Here is a 13,802-nt window from a genome sequence, read left to right as displayed (position 1 = left end):
AATAGCAAATTAAACCTGTGCCAATCATTATTTTAGTGTTTTTTAACTAACTTATCCTCCACAATCTTCCTATGAGTTGTGTACTATTTCCCATTCTTTAAGATGAGCAATCTGAACCATGGTAAGGTGAAGTAATTTGCCCATGAATATATTCCCTGTAGATAGCAGACCCAGGGTCAAGCCAGGAAACCCAGTTCCACTACCCACATTGCTTTCCATCACTGTCTGTCATCTAGAACCCTCGTATGGTTATGACAACAACGTTTGTCTGCAATTTAGTCCTTAAGCAATGGTCTTCTACAGAGCCTGGGGAGATTAAAGCAAGCTTAGTTTAGATTTGCATTGTGCTAGGGCAAACGAAAGGCCTCAAGGTGCCCAAAAAGAACAGGTAATAACACCACAGTCTGATTTTTATGATAGTAATTTTTCATTCCTAACTATCCTGTTCTTCCATAATAATTCACTCTGTGATCTACACCGCTGCCTTCCTCTTGCCTCCTTTGCCCTACTGCTGCCACACTGGGTAGCTAGGCAGTCCATGACTGCCCCAAGCCATGTGACATCTCTGAGCCTTTGCTCACACTGTTATCTCTGCTCTGAACACCTTTCTTCCTGCTCAGGAGAACTCCTTCAACTCTTGTCTTCCTTGACTTAATTCACTCAACATCTCCTCTAGGAAGTAGTCTCTGCTTCCCTGGGGAGGCACTGACCACTCCCCTTCTCTTGTGTAAGCAGCTTTTTGTAGAAAAGAGCTTTTTGCAGGAGGTCCCTTTTGTCTTGTCACTTTAGCAAAGCTATACTTTAATTAACTTCTGGCCCAAGCACACCTTTCACATCTTTTGATTACACAATACTTTGCCTAACCTGTTGGTTCTCTTCTTAGATCAAATAGAAAGGAAGAATAATTAACTCCCTATCTCAATGATTAACTGAGATTACTTCCCCTTTTTCCCTTAAAAAACTTTCATGGCCAAGCAGAATCTTCAGAGTTAGCTCTGGGACAGGAGTCTGCCTTCTCCCCAGATGCCAGCCTTCTGATTAAACCTTTCCATTCCTACCAGTACTTGTCTCTCAAGTATTGACTTTCTGAGCAGCGAGCAGCCAGACCTGAGTTCGGTAGTACTCGGACTCTCCTCTGCATGGATCTCTCAGCTCACCATCACATGTCTTCATGTTTAACACATGATATTGTGGACTCCATTCAGCCGTGTGGCCACAAAACCTCACACAGTACATGCCTCATAGTCGCTATTCAAAACGCTTTGGTTCTCAAAGTTACACTGCTGTCAAACAGAAACCAATGGTAAAGAATACAGTATAATGAATTTAATATTGAAAATAATCATCTTAAAACGTTATGCACTGGAGAAAGATTTGACCACCTAATTTCTTTTGTTCTCTATCTCCCAGTATTATTGTAACCTAGCAATTGACCAATAAGGACTATTCTTGCACTGTAATATGCAGAGTAAGAAACTAAGAAACTACTGTGTAAGCACTTATTGACCGTGGCTTCTTTCAAAAGAAAAGACCTAAAATAGGCAGAAGAGACCACCCATAAAAGGAAATTGTAGGTTTTGTCCAACAAAGCAGACTCATTCTGGAGGAATGAGACTGGTCCCTTCTGTGATCTACCATTTGGCAACTACCTCTGAGATGGCAAGACTCCCAAGGCACAAAACTGTTCGACTACAAAACCTTCTCCTTGTGAGCCGCTTCAGCGCATGTTTATTATATCCACATACTTTCCCTGCCCAACATAGTGAGTTCTCATTTGTACCTTACCTAAGTTTCTTACCTATCCTGATTTTACCTTTCAACCTTAAACCTAACCTTGTTTTTCCTCCTCTTCATTTCTAGCTGTTGTCTTCCCTGATACATCCTATTCATTTTACTTATCTATTTTCCTCTATTTTGAATAGTTTTCATCATCTCCTTCAACTTCTAGCTTTAAGCCTATTCTAAACATTATTATTCTTTAAAAAATTCCTTTTAATTTTTTGTTAGCACTGCTGTTCCATCACCCACAACTCTCTTGCAGAGAAATAAACTTCCAAAGTGATCCGTAACAAGCAAGACTGGAGTATTGAGAACGCTGAGGAGTCTACAGTCAGGAGAAGATAGATCCTTTCTGACCCCCAGCTGTCCCTGCCTTAGCTTTTTAGGCACCACAGAAAGTCCATCCTAAGCATGGTTCTTTAGAGAACCTTCCTCCTGGAAGCAAGAGAAGTTGTTCCTGGGCTCTAAGCCTCAGCTGAATGTTACCTTTAATTTTCTGGTACTTGAGAGTTATACAATAATGTTGACACTGAGGCAAAAAAAATGGGCATTTGAAACCACAAGTGCGACAAGACAGCCAAGATCTCTGCATTCTAGTGAGGAGAGAACAGAAAACATAGTTTGGGAGGGTGACTACCAGTTGGGGGGAATTGAGCTGAAGTGTGTGTGTCCACCGGAAACAGTGCATCAGAGAAGGTCCCTCTGAGGGGATAACATCACAACTGACTTTGAAGAATAAGAAGGAGCCAATTACGCAAGAGGCAGAAGGAGAATGTTCCAAGGCCAAGGGAACAGCATGTACAGAAGGCAAAGGGCAGAGTTTGGCCTGTTTGATGAGCAGAAATATCTTCCCTTCCACCAGTCATTTGTTAAATGCTGTCAGAGAATCATGCTCCTTTCCTCCTCGGTACTTCTTTTGGGTTATAACATATTCATTAACATTATGTTTTGGCTACTGTCTACCACTCCCAATAAATTGTAGCAAGTATTTTATTTCCTAACATGGGCCTGGCACTGGGGACCCAAGACCAGCATAGGACCTGGCATATAGAAGGCAAGTATTTATTGAATGAAGGCTGCTAAGAAAAAATGCAGCATACAAACTGTATATGTAATAGATCCTAAAAATAACTTGGACATGGAAACACACATGTATATAAAGACAGAAGGAAATATACCAAAGTATTAAAAATGGTTGTCCTTTGATTGTGTATGTTTTATACAATTAAGCATGCCTTTTTTGGGGCATATATTTAAAGTATTTATTCGATTCAATGAAACACGGAAAAGAAAAAAAAAGTGAATGGGCCTCAGCTCTAGTTTATGAATCTGTATGGGAAAACCAGATGAACGTCCTTTATAGTTCATTTTCAGGATACTCATTTTTCACTAGGTTTGGCTACCAATGTTTTTTAGGTTGCTTCGGTAAGCCCCATACAAAGCAGCTTCCTTGTCCCACACTGCGCACCACTGGGCTGGCGACTTCCACAAAGCATACACCAGGGTACATTCCCCCAGGCTCCCCAGCGGGGCACAAACACCCCCCACACAAGGCATCACCGGCCTAGAGAACATAAGGCAACCCCTCCCCCAGGGCACAGCACCAGCCTAGCAGCATCCCCAGACACAGGGGCACTCAAGAGCAAGCCGTCCCCACCAGCACGGGTCCCTGCTCCTGTTCCGACTTGGCTCAGTCCTGGAAACACCCTACAGACTTTTGCTAGGGACCCAGCCTGGTCCGGGGTAAACCCCGGCCGAGCCCACCACCCCTCACCGCTCAGTGCCCACCACCAAGCAAGCCTTCTCCTCGGCCACTACGTGGTCTCCACCCCGGTGGGTCCCCGCACAGCAAGACCCAGGACATTCCGGCCACGCCTTCAACCCTAACTCCGCACGACCCCGGGTGGATCCAGCTTCGCGCCTCCGCCCGGAGCCAACAAGCAAAGCTCACCCGGCCCTCGGTTCTGACCTGCCTGCTCCCCGACCCACTCCAGTTCGCCGCCAGGGCGCACACTCTCTCCAGGCTCCTACCGGAGAATATGGGCAACGGGAGCACTAAAGACAGCAAAAGAATCCCGCCGCAGCACCAAGGAAAAGGGGGACTCTCTGGGCGGCCGGGAGGTGCCTGGCAAGGCGCGCGGCGAGGGGCGCAAGACGCCGTCATTTTTGGGAAAATCAGCGGGAAACCCGAGACCAAGCCAGGAGAAACCTTTTAGATAGAGTTCAGTTACCAGACGCAATAATCCCCGGATTCACAGTGTCCTGTGCGGTCACGCAGGTGGGCGTGGCCTAGAACGCTGCAGGAGCGAAGGAGAGGGCCTTGCGAGGCCAATGGGCGGGCTGCAAGGCTGGGCCTCGGCGCCCGGGGCGGCCGTTAAGCCTGGAGAGGCGGGGCGAGGCCCTTGCGCGGGGCTAACCCTCCCGGTGGGCTGAGAGCTTTGCGCCTCCTTCTTGGACTCGGACTGTCTCTGAGTCCTCTGTCTGCAGACCTGAAGGAGAGCCGCGGCGGCTTGCGGGAAATGGCTATCTCACCGCCTCTACGTAAACAGACTGTTACCAACCTACTCAAGAACGGTGGAAAGGAATCAAGGGCCGGTGCGGTCATCACTGTCCCTTTTCCGGAAAGCTGGACTAAAGAATCAAGCGCATCGACCCGAAAATAGAAACCTAGAGCCCAGCCAGTGGGTCACTGTGGGTGAGACACCCCTCAGGACTCCAGTTTGGACCTGGGGCACTCCAAGCTGTCCGGACACCTGTACCCTTGCTCAATCTTTAGCATTAGTCAGGCATAATTCGGGACAATAGTTGAGGTTTCCGTGGTTGAGCCTCTGCTTCTGAAGCCTCTCATGGCCTGATTTCAAAATCACGAAAGGTTTGGTCATTGCTCTCCCAACTGCTAAAGTCAATTAGCCTTCCCTGTGTTCCCAGGAAAGGACCCCTGGGAAGGTAAATTGTTAACACCGGGCCATTAGCATAATGGGTTCCAACGCTACCGGGCTTTTGTCCTTGAGCCACTAAATGTTTTATTGAAGATGAAATATACATGCATGAAAAAGGCAAGGACGGGGTGGGGGGCATTAAGTGCCAAATTTCTTGGAAGCAGTAAATGTCATTAGAGTTGGGAGGGGTAGGAATTGGTCAGCTGAAGTGGATAAGGGGGAGAACTTTTCTGTTGAAACGATCTTGCAAACAATGCTGGAAAATTATCAATGAGCAAGATTTATTTGTAGAATTGTAAGTAAACCTGTATGACTAGTAAAAGAAATATAAAAGTAACCTGACTGGTATTAAAGAGCAAACAAAAGAAGTTGACATTTTCTTATTAGTTGGCAAAGAATAAGAAGGTCAACCAACGTAAGTAAACGTATTTGGGGAACCAGTACCCTCAAATTTTAGTATTTAACGTAACTTTTCTGTATGTCAAAAGTTTTAAAATGGACATGACTTTTAAACCACCAGTTCCATTTAGAGTTTATCCCAAAAAAATCATCAGAGCTGTGAGCAAAGCTGTATAGTTTTCAAAAAAAAATTTAAATCCATGTGTCTAGCAAAAATATTAAGGATTTTATAGTAGGTAGTTTATTGTTTAAAAAAAAAATCAATGTGAGAAACTATGATAAATTCCTGAGTGGAAAAAGCAGACTCCAAATCAGTGTGTACCTTTTTTCATTCCTTTTATTAAAACAAAAGTAGTATATTGATACAGAAAGAGATTAGTTGGAAATATACCAAAATTAACCAAGTTGATAGGATTATGGATATTTAATTTTCTTTGTGCTTTTCAGCTTTCTATACTGACACTATGTTACCTTTGGAATCAGGTAAAGAAAAATAATTATTTACATCCAACCTATATTTCAATTGCTATTTCATTCATAGAATGGTGGGGATAGAACCTGTTATCACACAGAGTTAAGGTATGAGAGGATGGTGAGGAAATGGAAATTCTCCGTATAAACATCAAATGCATCATCTGGAATTACAAAACTTTATATATATATATTTTTTAATTTTTAAAAATTTTTATTGGACTATTGGACTGTTAGTTTCTGCTGTACAGCAAAGTGAATCAGTTATACATATACATATATCCACTCTTTTTTAGATTCTTTTCCCATATAGGTCATTACAGAGTATTGGTTAGAGTTCCCTGTGCTATACAGTAGGTCCTTATTAGTTAACTATCTTATGTATAGTAGTATGTATATGTCAATCCCAACCTGTCAATTTATCCCTTTCACCCTTCTCCCCCGTAACCATGTTTGTTTTTTACATCTGTGACTCTATTTCTGTTTTGTAAATAAGTTCATTTGTATCATTTTTTAGATTCCAGATATAAGCAATATCATATGATATTTGTCTTTCTCTGACTTACTTCACTCAGTATGACAATCTCTAGGTTCATCCATGTTGCTGCAAACGGCATTATTTCATTCTTTTTTATGGCTGAGTAATATTCCATTGTACCACATCTTCTTTATCCGTTCCTCTGTCAATGGACATTTAGGCTGCTTCCAACAAAACTTTATATATTTTTAAACAATTTTATATGTGAGACATACTAAAGCTATTCTGGGATGAACAAACCATGGAATTTCCTCTTCCTCCCAGACCAATACAATTTTTTGAATTCTTGGCAGAGCATATAAACACCAAATGTGGATGTGATATATAAAATATACACCTTAGTATTGGGGGTTATAAAATCCATAATTTTATAATTAAGGGGACAGTGAAAGGAAATGCAATGAGGGGGAATTATCATTTCTGTTAATACTTTCAGTTATGAAGGAGTGATATAACAGAAATATTCTGTGGCTAACTGTTGGCATTAACTTATGAAAACAGAAATTATTTCTTCTGCAACTATTTGTACATAATATTGTATGTCAATCAGCTGAAAAAAAAACTTTCCCGTTTATTTTTGGGCTTGAAAGTAAGGTTTTTTTCGTTTTGTTTTGTTTTATTCTCATGAGAAAATTTAAAAGGTAGGGAAAGAAGTAGGCTAGTTTTTGCTAGATTAGATTCAAGGATTGAGGTTTTACTGGGACTTTGTTTCAGTGAAATTTCTGTACCTGGGGCTCATCAAATCATCCCAAATACAATTGAAGAGATTCACATAGATTTCTTTAACTTATTTTGATTTGACCCAAGTGAGGCTCCATTTGAAAGGTTCTAAGTCTTGTTCTCTATTTTTCTGGACAAGTTCCATGAGGCAGGGATAGTTTTCTTGCTATATCTCCAGTGCTGAGACAGTTCTAGACCTACACTAGGTGCATAATAAATACGCATTAAATACTGAATGAAATAAATGGGCGTTGCTGTCAAGTGCATTTAACATGTTTCTGCCAATCCTCCCCCAGTGTGCATTTACCAAATGCTGGGAAGGTCCTGAGAGATTTTGATTTTAGTAATTTTAGCCACTAGGAACAAAGCAGGATTTGTCTCTGAAAGGATTTGTCTACAACTGTCTGCAGAGAAAACTTTCCTAAATCAGGCATGGCAAGCTGACCTATGAAGTGGATCTACTGTCTAACCCTTAGTCTTGAGATCATTTTAGTGACTGAGTTCAAAGGGAGAGTATGGACTGTGAACTTCCTAAGGTGCTGAGAGGAACAGAACTCAAGAGTCGAGGCTTTGAGTGAAGTAGGGGCTTAAACACTAGTGGTTCCTCCAACTCCCCCTAAAGATTTTGTCAAGCTGCCAGCGATAAAATGAGAGAATGGAAAATATGATTGTTTGTAGACCAGATTTTGAGCTATGTAGTAGCTCTCCTGTAAGCTTTAGGAATGGCGGTAAGGTGGAGGGAAGTGTCTGTGGATGTCATTAAACCTAGGGGAACTTCATTAAATAAAACAACGTTAGACGATCCTTTGCCTCCTAAATTGGTATATTTACCTTTTGCTTTTCAGAGGTGAGGGTAGCAGCATGAAGGGGCCTGTGAATGCTCTCAGAAGAGGCTTTCACCTGTCACGGTGCTTTACAGGTTAGGTGTTTGTGAAAACCTGAAAGAGAATGGCTAAACAGAGGATAGTTAAGCCACCTTTTTGAGGCTGGTCCTGGGAGCTCTGCCACCTCTACTCGCACCTGGTAGGCACCTGCCAGCAAATTGACCTTCTTACTTGGCTGTTACCTCAAGAGCATTACTGTGGTGCCAAACCCAACACAGGGATTCTGAACCCAGTCAAGTACAGAAAGGAGGGCATTTCTCATAAGGATCACATATTCATTTTGTTTTCTCTTGGCTTTTGAAATCTTTACACAGTAAATATATTACAAACCATATTCCACAAGTCGATTTGCAAAGATAAAATCTCTTATTCCTTTCTTATTATAATGCTGAGACAAATTACATTTAAACATCATGTACTTTAACTTACATCTCACATTTAACTGTACAAAAAGGCAAGTGAAACAAAACAATATTAGAATGTTAGTACTAGGAATAGCTTTGGAGATCAATTGGCCCAGCCCCTGCTTTTCAGATGAAATATATAAGGTCAGAAGTGAACAGAAGTGCTCAGTAATACAAGTTAAGCAGTATAGTATTTTACCCATAATTAGTCATGTGAAGAAAAAAAATGTTGCCTGCTATTCCAGTTCTGCAAGGATTAAGCCATTAGCTACTGCAGTTGCTCATGGACAGTGCACCCCGAGGGGAATTCAAGATGGAGAAAAACAGGAAGTACGTTGTGCTTTGGATATATAGGCCCCTAGATAGTTAAGATGCATATCTAAGGAAAAATATCTTTCATACTTAGAAAAGCAATAAAATCATTAACTTGAGATGTCTGTTCTTTGGGATTAGCAGTAATCTTTTGATGTTCAACTACATGTCTGCTTTTATTTTCCAGCAAAAAATTAATGTATATCCTGACTGCTGCCTTACCTCCTCAAAGCCATTCCTCAGAGCTGAGAGACTGTTTCCTGGGCTGTAGTCCTCAGAAAGGTCACAGAATAAAACTTAACTCACAACTTTTACCTTGTGAGTTTTTCTTTCAGTGGACAGTATATACATTATTACATAGTATATATATAGTTAATATATACATAATTTAAACACATATTTCCCATAGATAACTGGTGTTTAGAGAAACGCACAGATTTCTTGCAGTTAGAAAGTCACACACATCAAATATTTTTTAATCACATTGTTCACTGACATACTCGATTCTGGGGGGGAAAAAAAGCAATGAGAATTTTTTTCTTGTGATGGGAAATTTTGATTCTAAGAATGGTTGATTCCCAAGCAGTTGATTTCTAGTTCTCCTTTAAAATTTACTTCCTCAGAAACCCAAGAAATAATAGAGATTGCTAAAATTTTAGCTAAGCAAAACATTGAGCAACTTTTCATATTTTCAGGGGCTACTTGTCTTTCTTTTTTGTTTTGTTGACATAGGTGTATGTCCTTTGCCTGTATTTTGTGAGGTGAACAGCGGTTGTCTTTGCATTCTTAAGTCTCAAGCCATTTACCCTTTGCCTGTGATATAAGTTGCAATTTTTTCGTTCATTTTTCTTTGCTTATACTGTTTTATTTTTCTATCTTGTATGATTTTAAATTGAAAGTCAAGTTGATGTCCAGTTCACTCTTTATATTTATCAAGGTAAATGTGAAAGAATATACTTTAAAACCCAGAATTACACAGAAATTAGCAGTAGTCTTATACAAATCTATTGTTAAATATCCAGAAAGCTTTGATATTTTTTAGAGATCATTAGAGTGGCTGATAATATTATACCAAATAAAGTTTTGATCTATAAGGATGTGGATGCATTAAAGGTTCCAGGGCTACTTATTTAGAAGGTGTCAGTACATGTTTATTGTAGGGGAATAAAATGTGCCACCTGGAAATGTGTCTCATTGGCATGAGGATTATTAGGCTGATTATTATTTTTTTTTAAGTAAAGTTATTTATTTATTTTTGGCTGCATTGGATCTTTGTTGCTGCGTGCGGGCTTTCTCTAGTTACTGCGAGTGGGGGCTACTCTTCGTTGCGGTGCGCGGGCTTCTCATTGCGGTGGCTTCTCTTGTTGCGGAGCATGGGCTCTAAGCGCATCGGCTTCAGTAGCTGTGGCATGCAGGCTCAGTAGCTGTGGCTCACGGGCTCTAGAGCACAGGCTCAGTAGTTGTGGTGCATGGGCTTAGTTGCTCCACGGCATGTGGGATCTTCCCGGACCAGGGCTCGAATCCATGTCCCCTGCGTTGGCAGGCAGATTCTTAACCACTGCACTACCAGGGAAGCCCTAGGCTGATTATTGTTAAGAAACAGAAAGCTCAGGAAGTTTTTTCTTGTTACCACCCTCTTAGCTGCCTAAAAAAACTTAGATAAAGTGATTGTTCCTGGAATAGGACTATAACCAGAGATATGTGCAAAGAATATGGGCTAAAGTGGTGGGAGCGGTGTGTGTGTGGGGGAACTTGGCACGGCCTAGAGATCAGAGTCTACTCTGAGTCTCATTATCTCTGCCTGGCCCAGCAAGCATTTTTCAAACATCTGTTTTTCCACCTCCATGTAAATTACCTTCCTCCCCTTTAAAGTCCCAAACCACTACCCTCAACATACCTCCTTCGTCTTTAGCTGAAAATGGTATTTAAGGGGAGTGCTCTGACCATTTTGGGAGTTACTCAGTTTTCCTGGGTTTTTCCCACATAAACATGTTATTAAAATTGGTTTGATTTTCTCCTGTTAATCTGTCTGATGTCAATTTAATTCTTAGACCAGCTATAAGAATTTCCAGAGGGAAATTTTTCCTCCCTGACATTATTAGCTTGATAAATTATTAAAAGTCATGCTTTCCTAGTTAATTTAGTATATTCTGAATTGATACAAAAGTAAGCTAGTTATTTTTATGATAGAAATTATTTTTATTTAAATTTTCGTATTTTAAAATTAATAACACAGGTCAAAGCGCTTTTGAAATAGAGCTTAGGAAATATCCAAAGCTTAATTTTTCTTCCAGCTATTTCTCTTGAATAGTATTGACCCATCTCCCCTATAATCATTTAATACATTTTTAAAAATATTTATTTATTTATTTGGCTGTGCTGGGTCTTTAGTTGCAGCACGCAGGATCTTCATTGCCTCTTCATTGTGGTGTGCGGGATCTTTGGTTGTGGCATGCAGGCTCTTCGTTGTGGCATGCGGGATCTAGTTCCCTGACCAGGGATCCAGCCTGGGCCCCCTGCATTGGGAGCATGGAGTCTTAACCGCTGGACCACCAGGGAACTCCCAATGCCTTTTCTTTTCTTTTTTTTTTTTTTTTGTGGTATGTGGGCCTCTCACTGTTGTGGCCTCTCCCGTTGCGGAGCACAGGCTCCAGACGCACAGGCTCAGCGGCCATGGCTCACGGGCCCAGCCGCTCCGCAGCATGTGGGATCTTCCCGGACCGGGGCACGAACCCCTGTCCCCTGCATCGGCAGGTGGACTCTCAACCACTGCACCACCAGAGAAGCCCCCAATGCCTTTTTAATAAACAGAAATTAATTTATTTTTCTTTGAGAAAGTGAAAACTGATATACCGTACATTTTTCTCCTAAGTGTCTAAAATGAGTGGATTCTATTCAATAAAAAAGAAAATATTTAAGAAATAAAAACATGTGTATAAAGAAACATATATAAAGATTAGCAGAACATGAATTAAAATATTAACAATGGTTACCACTGGGTAGTATAATTAATGTGACTTTTCTTCATATCTTCTCCCTGCATTTTCCAAATTTGCCCTAATGAGCCCATTCTTATTATAAACATTTGAAAAAAAAATGACCAACTTACAAACAAAAATCCTAGGCAACACTTTTTTCCTTTAAATAGTTAGACTATTTATAAAATCCTAAGTGTAGCTTTCCCCTGACTAGATAATGTGTGCTTTCTGCACAAGAGAAGAGGGTGAAGGGGTGACCATAATCCAAGCTAAGAGGAGGGTGCTCCACTAGGTACTGGTAGAGGTTCAGCATCTTCAAGTGCACATGTTTGCATCTCTGTGAAGTCACTTCAAAGATTTTATGAGTCTCAGATCTTATTCTGTTGAAATGAATTGGCTCTTTTCCAATCAACATTTTAATTGGAGGTGTTCTCCAGCTTTATAGTACTTTGTCAAGGAAGGACACTGAAATAACAAGATATTTTTATTTAGATGACAGCGTGGTCAACAACTGAACTACCCAGAATTTATATGCTGATAATCATGATGCTAGCATTGCACATAAATTACAAGTTTTAAAAGAAGTGTTTACTTGGACTTCCCCGGTGGCACAGTGGTTACAAATCCACCTGCCAATGCAAGGGACACAGGTTCGAGCCCTGGTCTGGGAAGATCCCACATGCCATGGAGCAACTAAGCCCATGCGTCACAACTACTGCGCCTGTGCTCTAGAGCCCATGAACTACAACTACTGATCCTACACACCTAGAGCTCATGCTCCACAACAAGAGAAGCCACCACAATGAGAAGCCTGTGCATGGCAACAAAGAGTAGCCCCTGCTCACCACAACTAGAGAAAAGCCCACATGCAGCAACGAAGACCCAACACAGCCATAAATAAATAAATAAATAAAAGAAGTGTTTACTGTCCTCTGTTGTGGCTGCTATGTCAGGCACAAAAAAGTATAGCATTGCCAACTACCAATTGGCACTTGCCATCTACCTCTACAAGGATTAAATCATGAGCTGCTGCAGCTGCTGACTTTCAACATCCCCTGAAAGGAGTTCAGGGTGGAGATCAGGAATGAGGCACTCTGTGCTTTGGAAAAAACTGGCAGAACAGGCCTTCAGATAGTTAGATATTTTCAGGAGAAGATTATATGAGATTTTATTTTTATTCTTGCATCTCCTCCTATCTAGGTAAGTACTGAAAGTTTTCATGGTGATGTCTGCTCCTTGTAACTAGCAGCAACCTTCACAAGACTAGCAGCAGCCTTCTGCAAAAATGTAGGCTTGACTGCATATAGCCCCCCCGCCCAAAATCACATATATACTGACCTGCCCCCCTGCTCTTCGTAGCGATTTCTCAGAGATATCTGAATGCTGTCTCCCAAGTGTTAGTCCTCATTTTGCCCCCAATGAAACTTAACTCACAACTCTCACGTTGTGCGTTCTTTTCAGTCGACATCATAAATCGATGAGACTAACAATAACTTGACCTTTCCTCATTGCTTCTTTTGTCAAAGGAAGAGTTCTCAGAATTGAGCAAGTGGGCTTCCCTGGTGGTGCAGTGGTTAAGAATCTGCCTGCCAATGCAGGGGACACGAGTTTGAGCCCTGGTCCGGGAAGATCCCACATGCCGTGGAGCAAGTAAGCCTGTGCGCCACAACTACTAAGCCTGCGCTCTAGAGCCTGCGGGCCACAACTACTGAGCCCATGTGCCTAGAACCTGTGCTTTGCAACAACAGAAGCCACCACAATGAGAAGACTGTGCACTGCAGCGAAGAGTAGCCCCTGCTCGCTGCAACTAGAGAAAGCCCCGCACACAGCAACAAAGACCCAACGCAGCCAAAAATTAAAAAAAAATTAAAAAAAAGAATTGAGCAACTAAATAAAAAGAGCCTCATTCTGGAACACACACAGGTCCCTCATAACACATAAAATGATTCATTGAGTCTCTTTTCTGATTGATGGTTTTGTTAGAGGAAATAAACAGGAGCTCGAGGTTTGGAGGAGGGTCAGCTTCAGATAGCATGTCCTCCTCCCCTACTCGCAGTAAGATCGAAAGAAGTTACTGTTTAGTTCAAGATATCCAAATGCTCCCTTGGCCATGCTGAAGCCTCTCCTGTTTCTCAAGGCCAGGAACACTGTTCTTGTACTAATGGACACCCCTGATGAGGCTCATCAGCTCACCTGTCACTCGCAGTTATTACTGCCACTGGATCCCTCATCATTGTTCTCCTTCCACCTCACAAGACTTCCCAACATCATGTGTTACCTGCATCACTGAATATTCTCATGTCCTTTAACATGGTTCTGTGACACTGGAGATGGCTATATTGCCCTCTCTGCCCCTGCACCTGGTCTGGGTGCACAGG

General features: G+C 41.6%; 2 protein-coding genes across 34 annotated transcripts in view; both read right to left on the bottom strand.

Annotated features, from left to right (window-relative positions):
- The window catches only part of LOC117197676 (membrane cofactor protein-like), a 56,721-nt gene extending 51,896 nt beyond the window's left edge, over positions 1–4,825 (bottom strand). For 3 of the 5 annotated variants that reach the window (XM_049702981.1, XM_033410480.2, XM_049702992.1), the window contains exon 1: positions 3,811–4,000. In XM_049702981.1, the coding sequence (XP_049558938.1) occupies positions 3,811–3,943 (133 nt within the window). In that variant the 5' untranslated portion in view covers positions 3,944–4,000. The other 2 variants (XM_049702995.1, XM_033410481.2) reach the window with 2 other exon arrangements.
- The window catches only part of CR1 (complement C3b/C4b receptor 1 (Knops blood group)), a 276,865-nt gene that overhangs the window by 106,317 nt on the left and 156,746 nt on the right, over positions 1–13,802 (bottom strand). For 28 of the 29 annotated variants that reach the window (XM_049702719.1, XM_049702827.1, XM_049702826.1 and 25 more), the window contains one exon: positions 11,623–11,889. The exons of the other annotated variant lie outside the window; for it this stretch is intronic. In XM_049702719.1, coding sequence (XP_049558676.1) covers positions 11,877–11,889 — 13 coding nt within the window. In that variant the 3' untranslated portion in view covers positions 11,623–11,876. Of the gene's footprint in view, positions 1–11,622; positions 11,890–13,802 lie in introns of those variants that run through there. 29 annotated transcript variants of the gene reach the window in all.

The sequence above is a fragment of the Orcinus orca genome, chromosome 1, assembly GCF_937001465.1.
Source record: "Orcinus orca chromosome 1, mOrcOrc1.1, whole genome shotgun sequence".
Taxonomy (NCBI): domain Eukaryota; kingdom Metazoa; phylum Chordata; class Mammalia; order Artiodactyla; family Delphinidae; genus Orcinus; species Orcinus orca.
The sequence above is the reverse complement of the archived record's forward strand: the minus strand, read 5'-3'. Positions and strand labels throughout refer to the sequence as shown.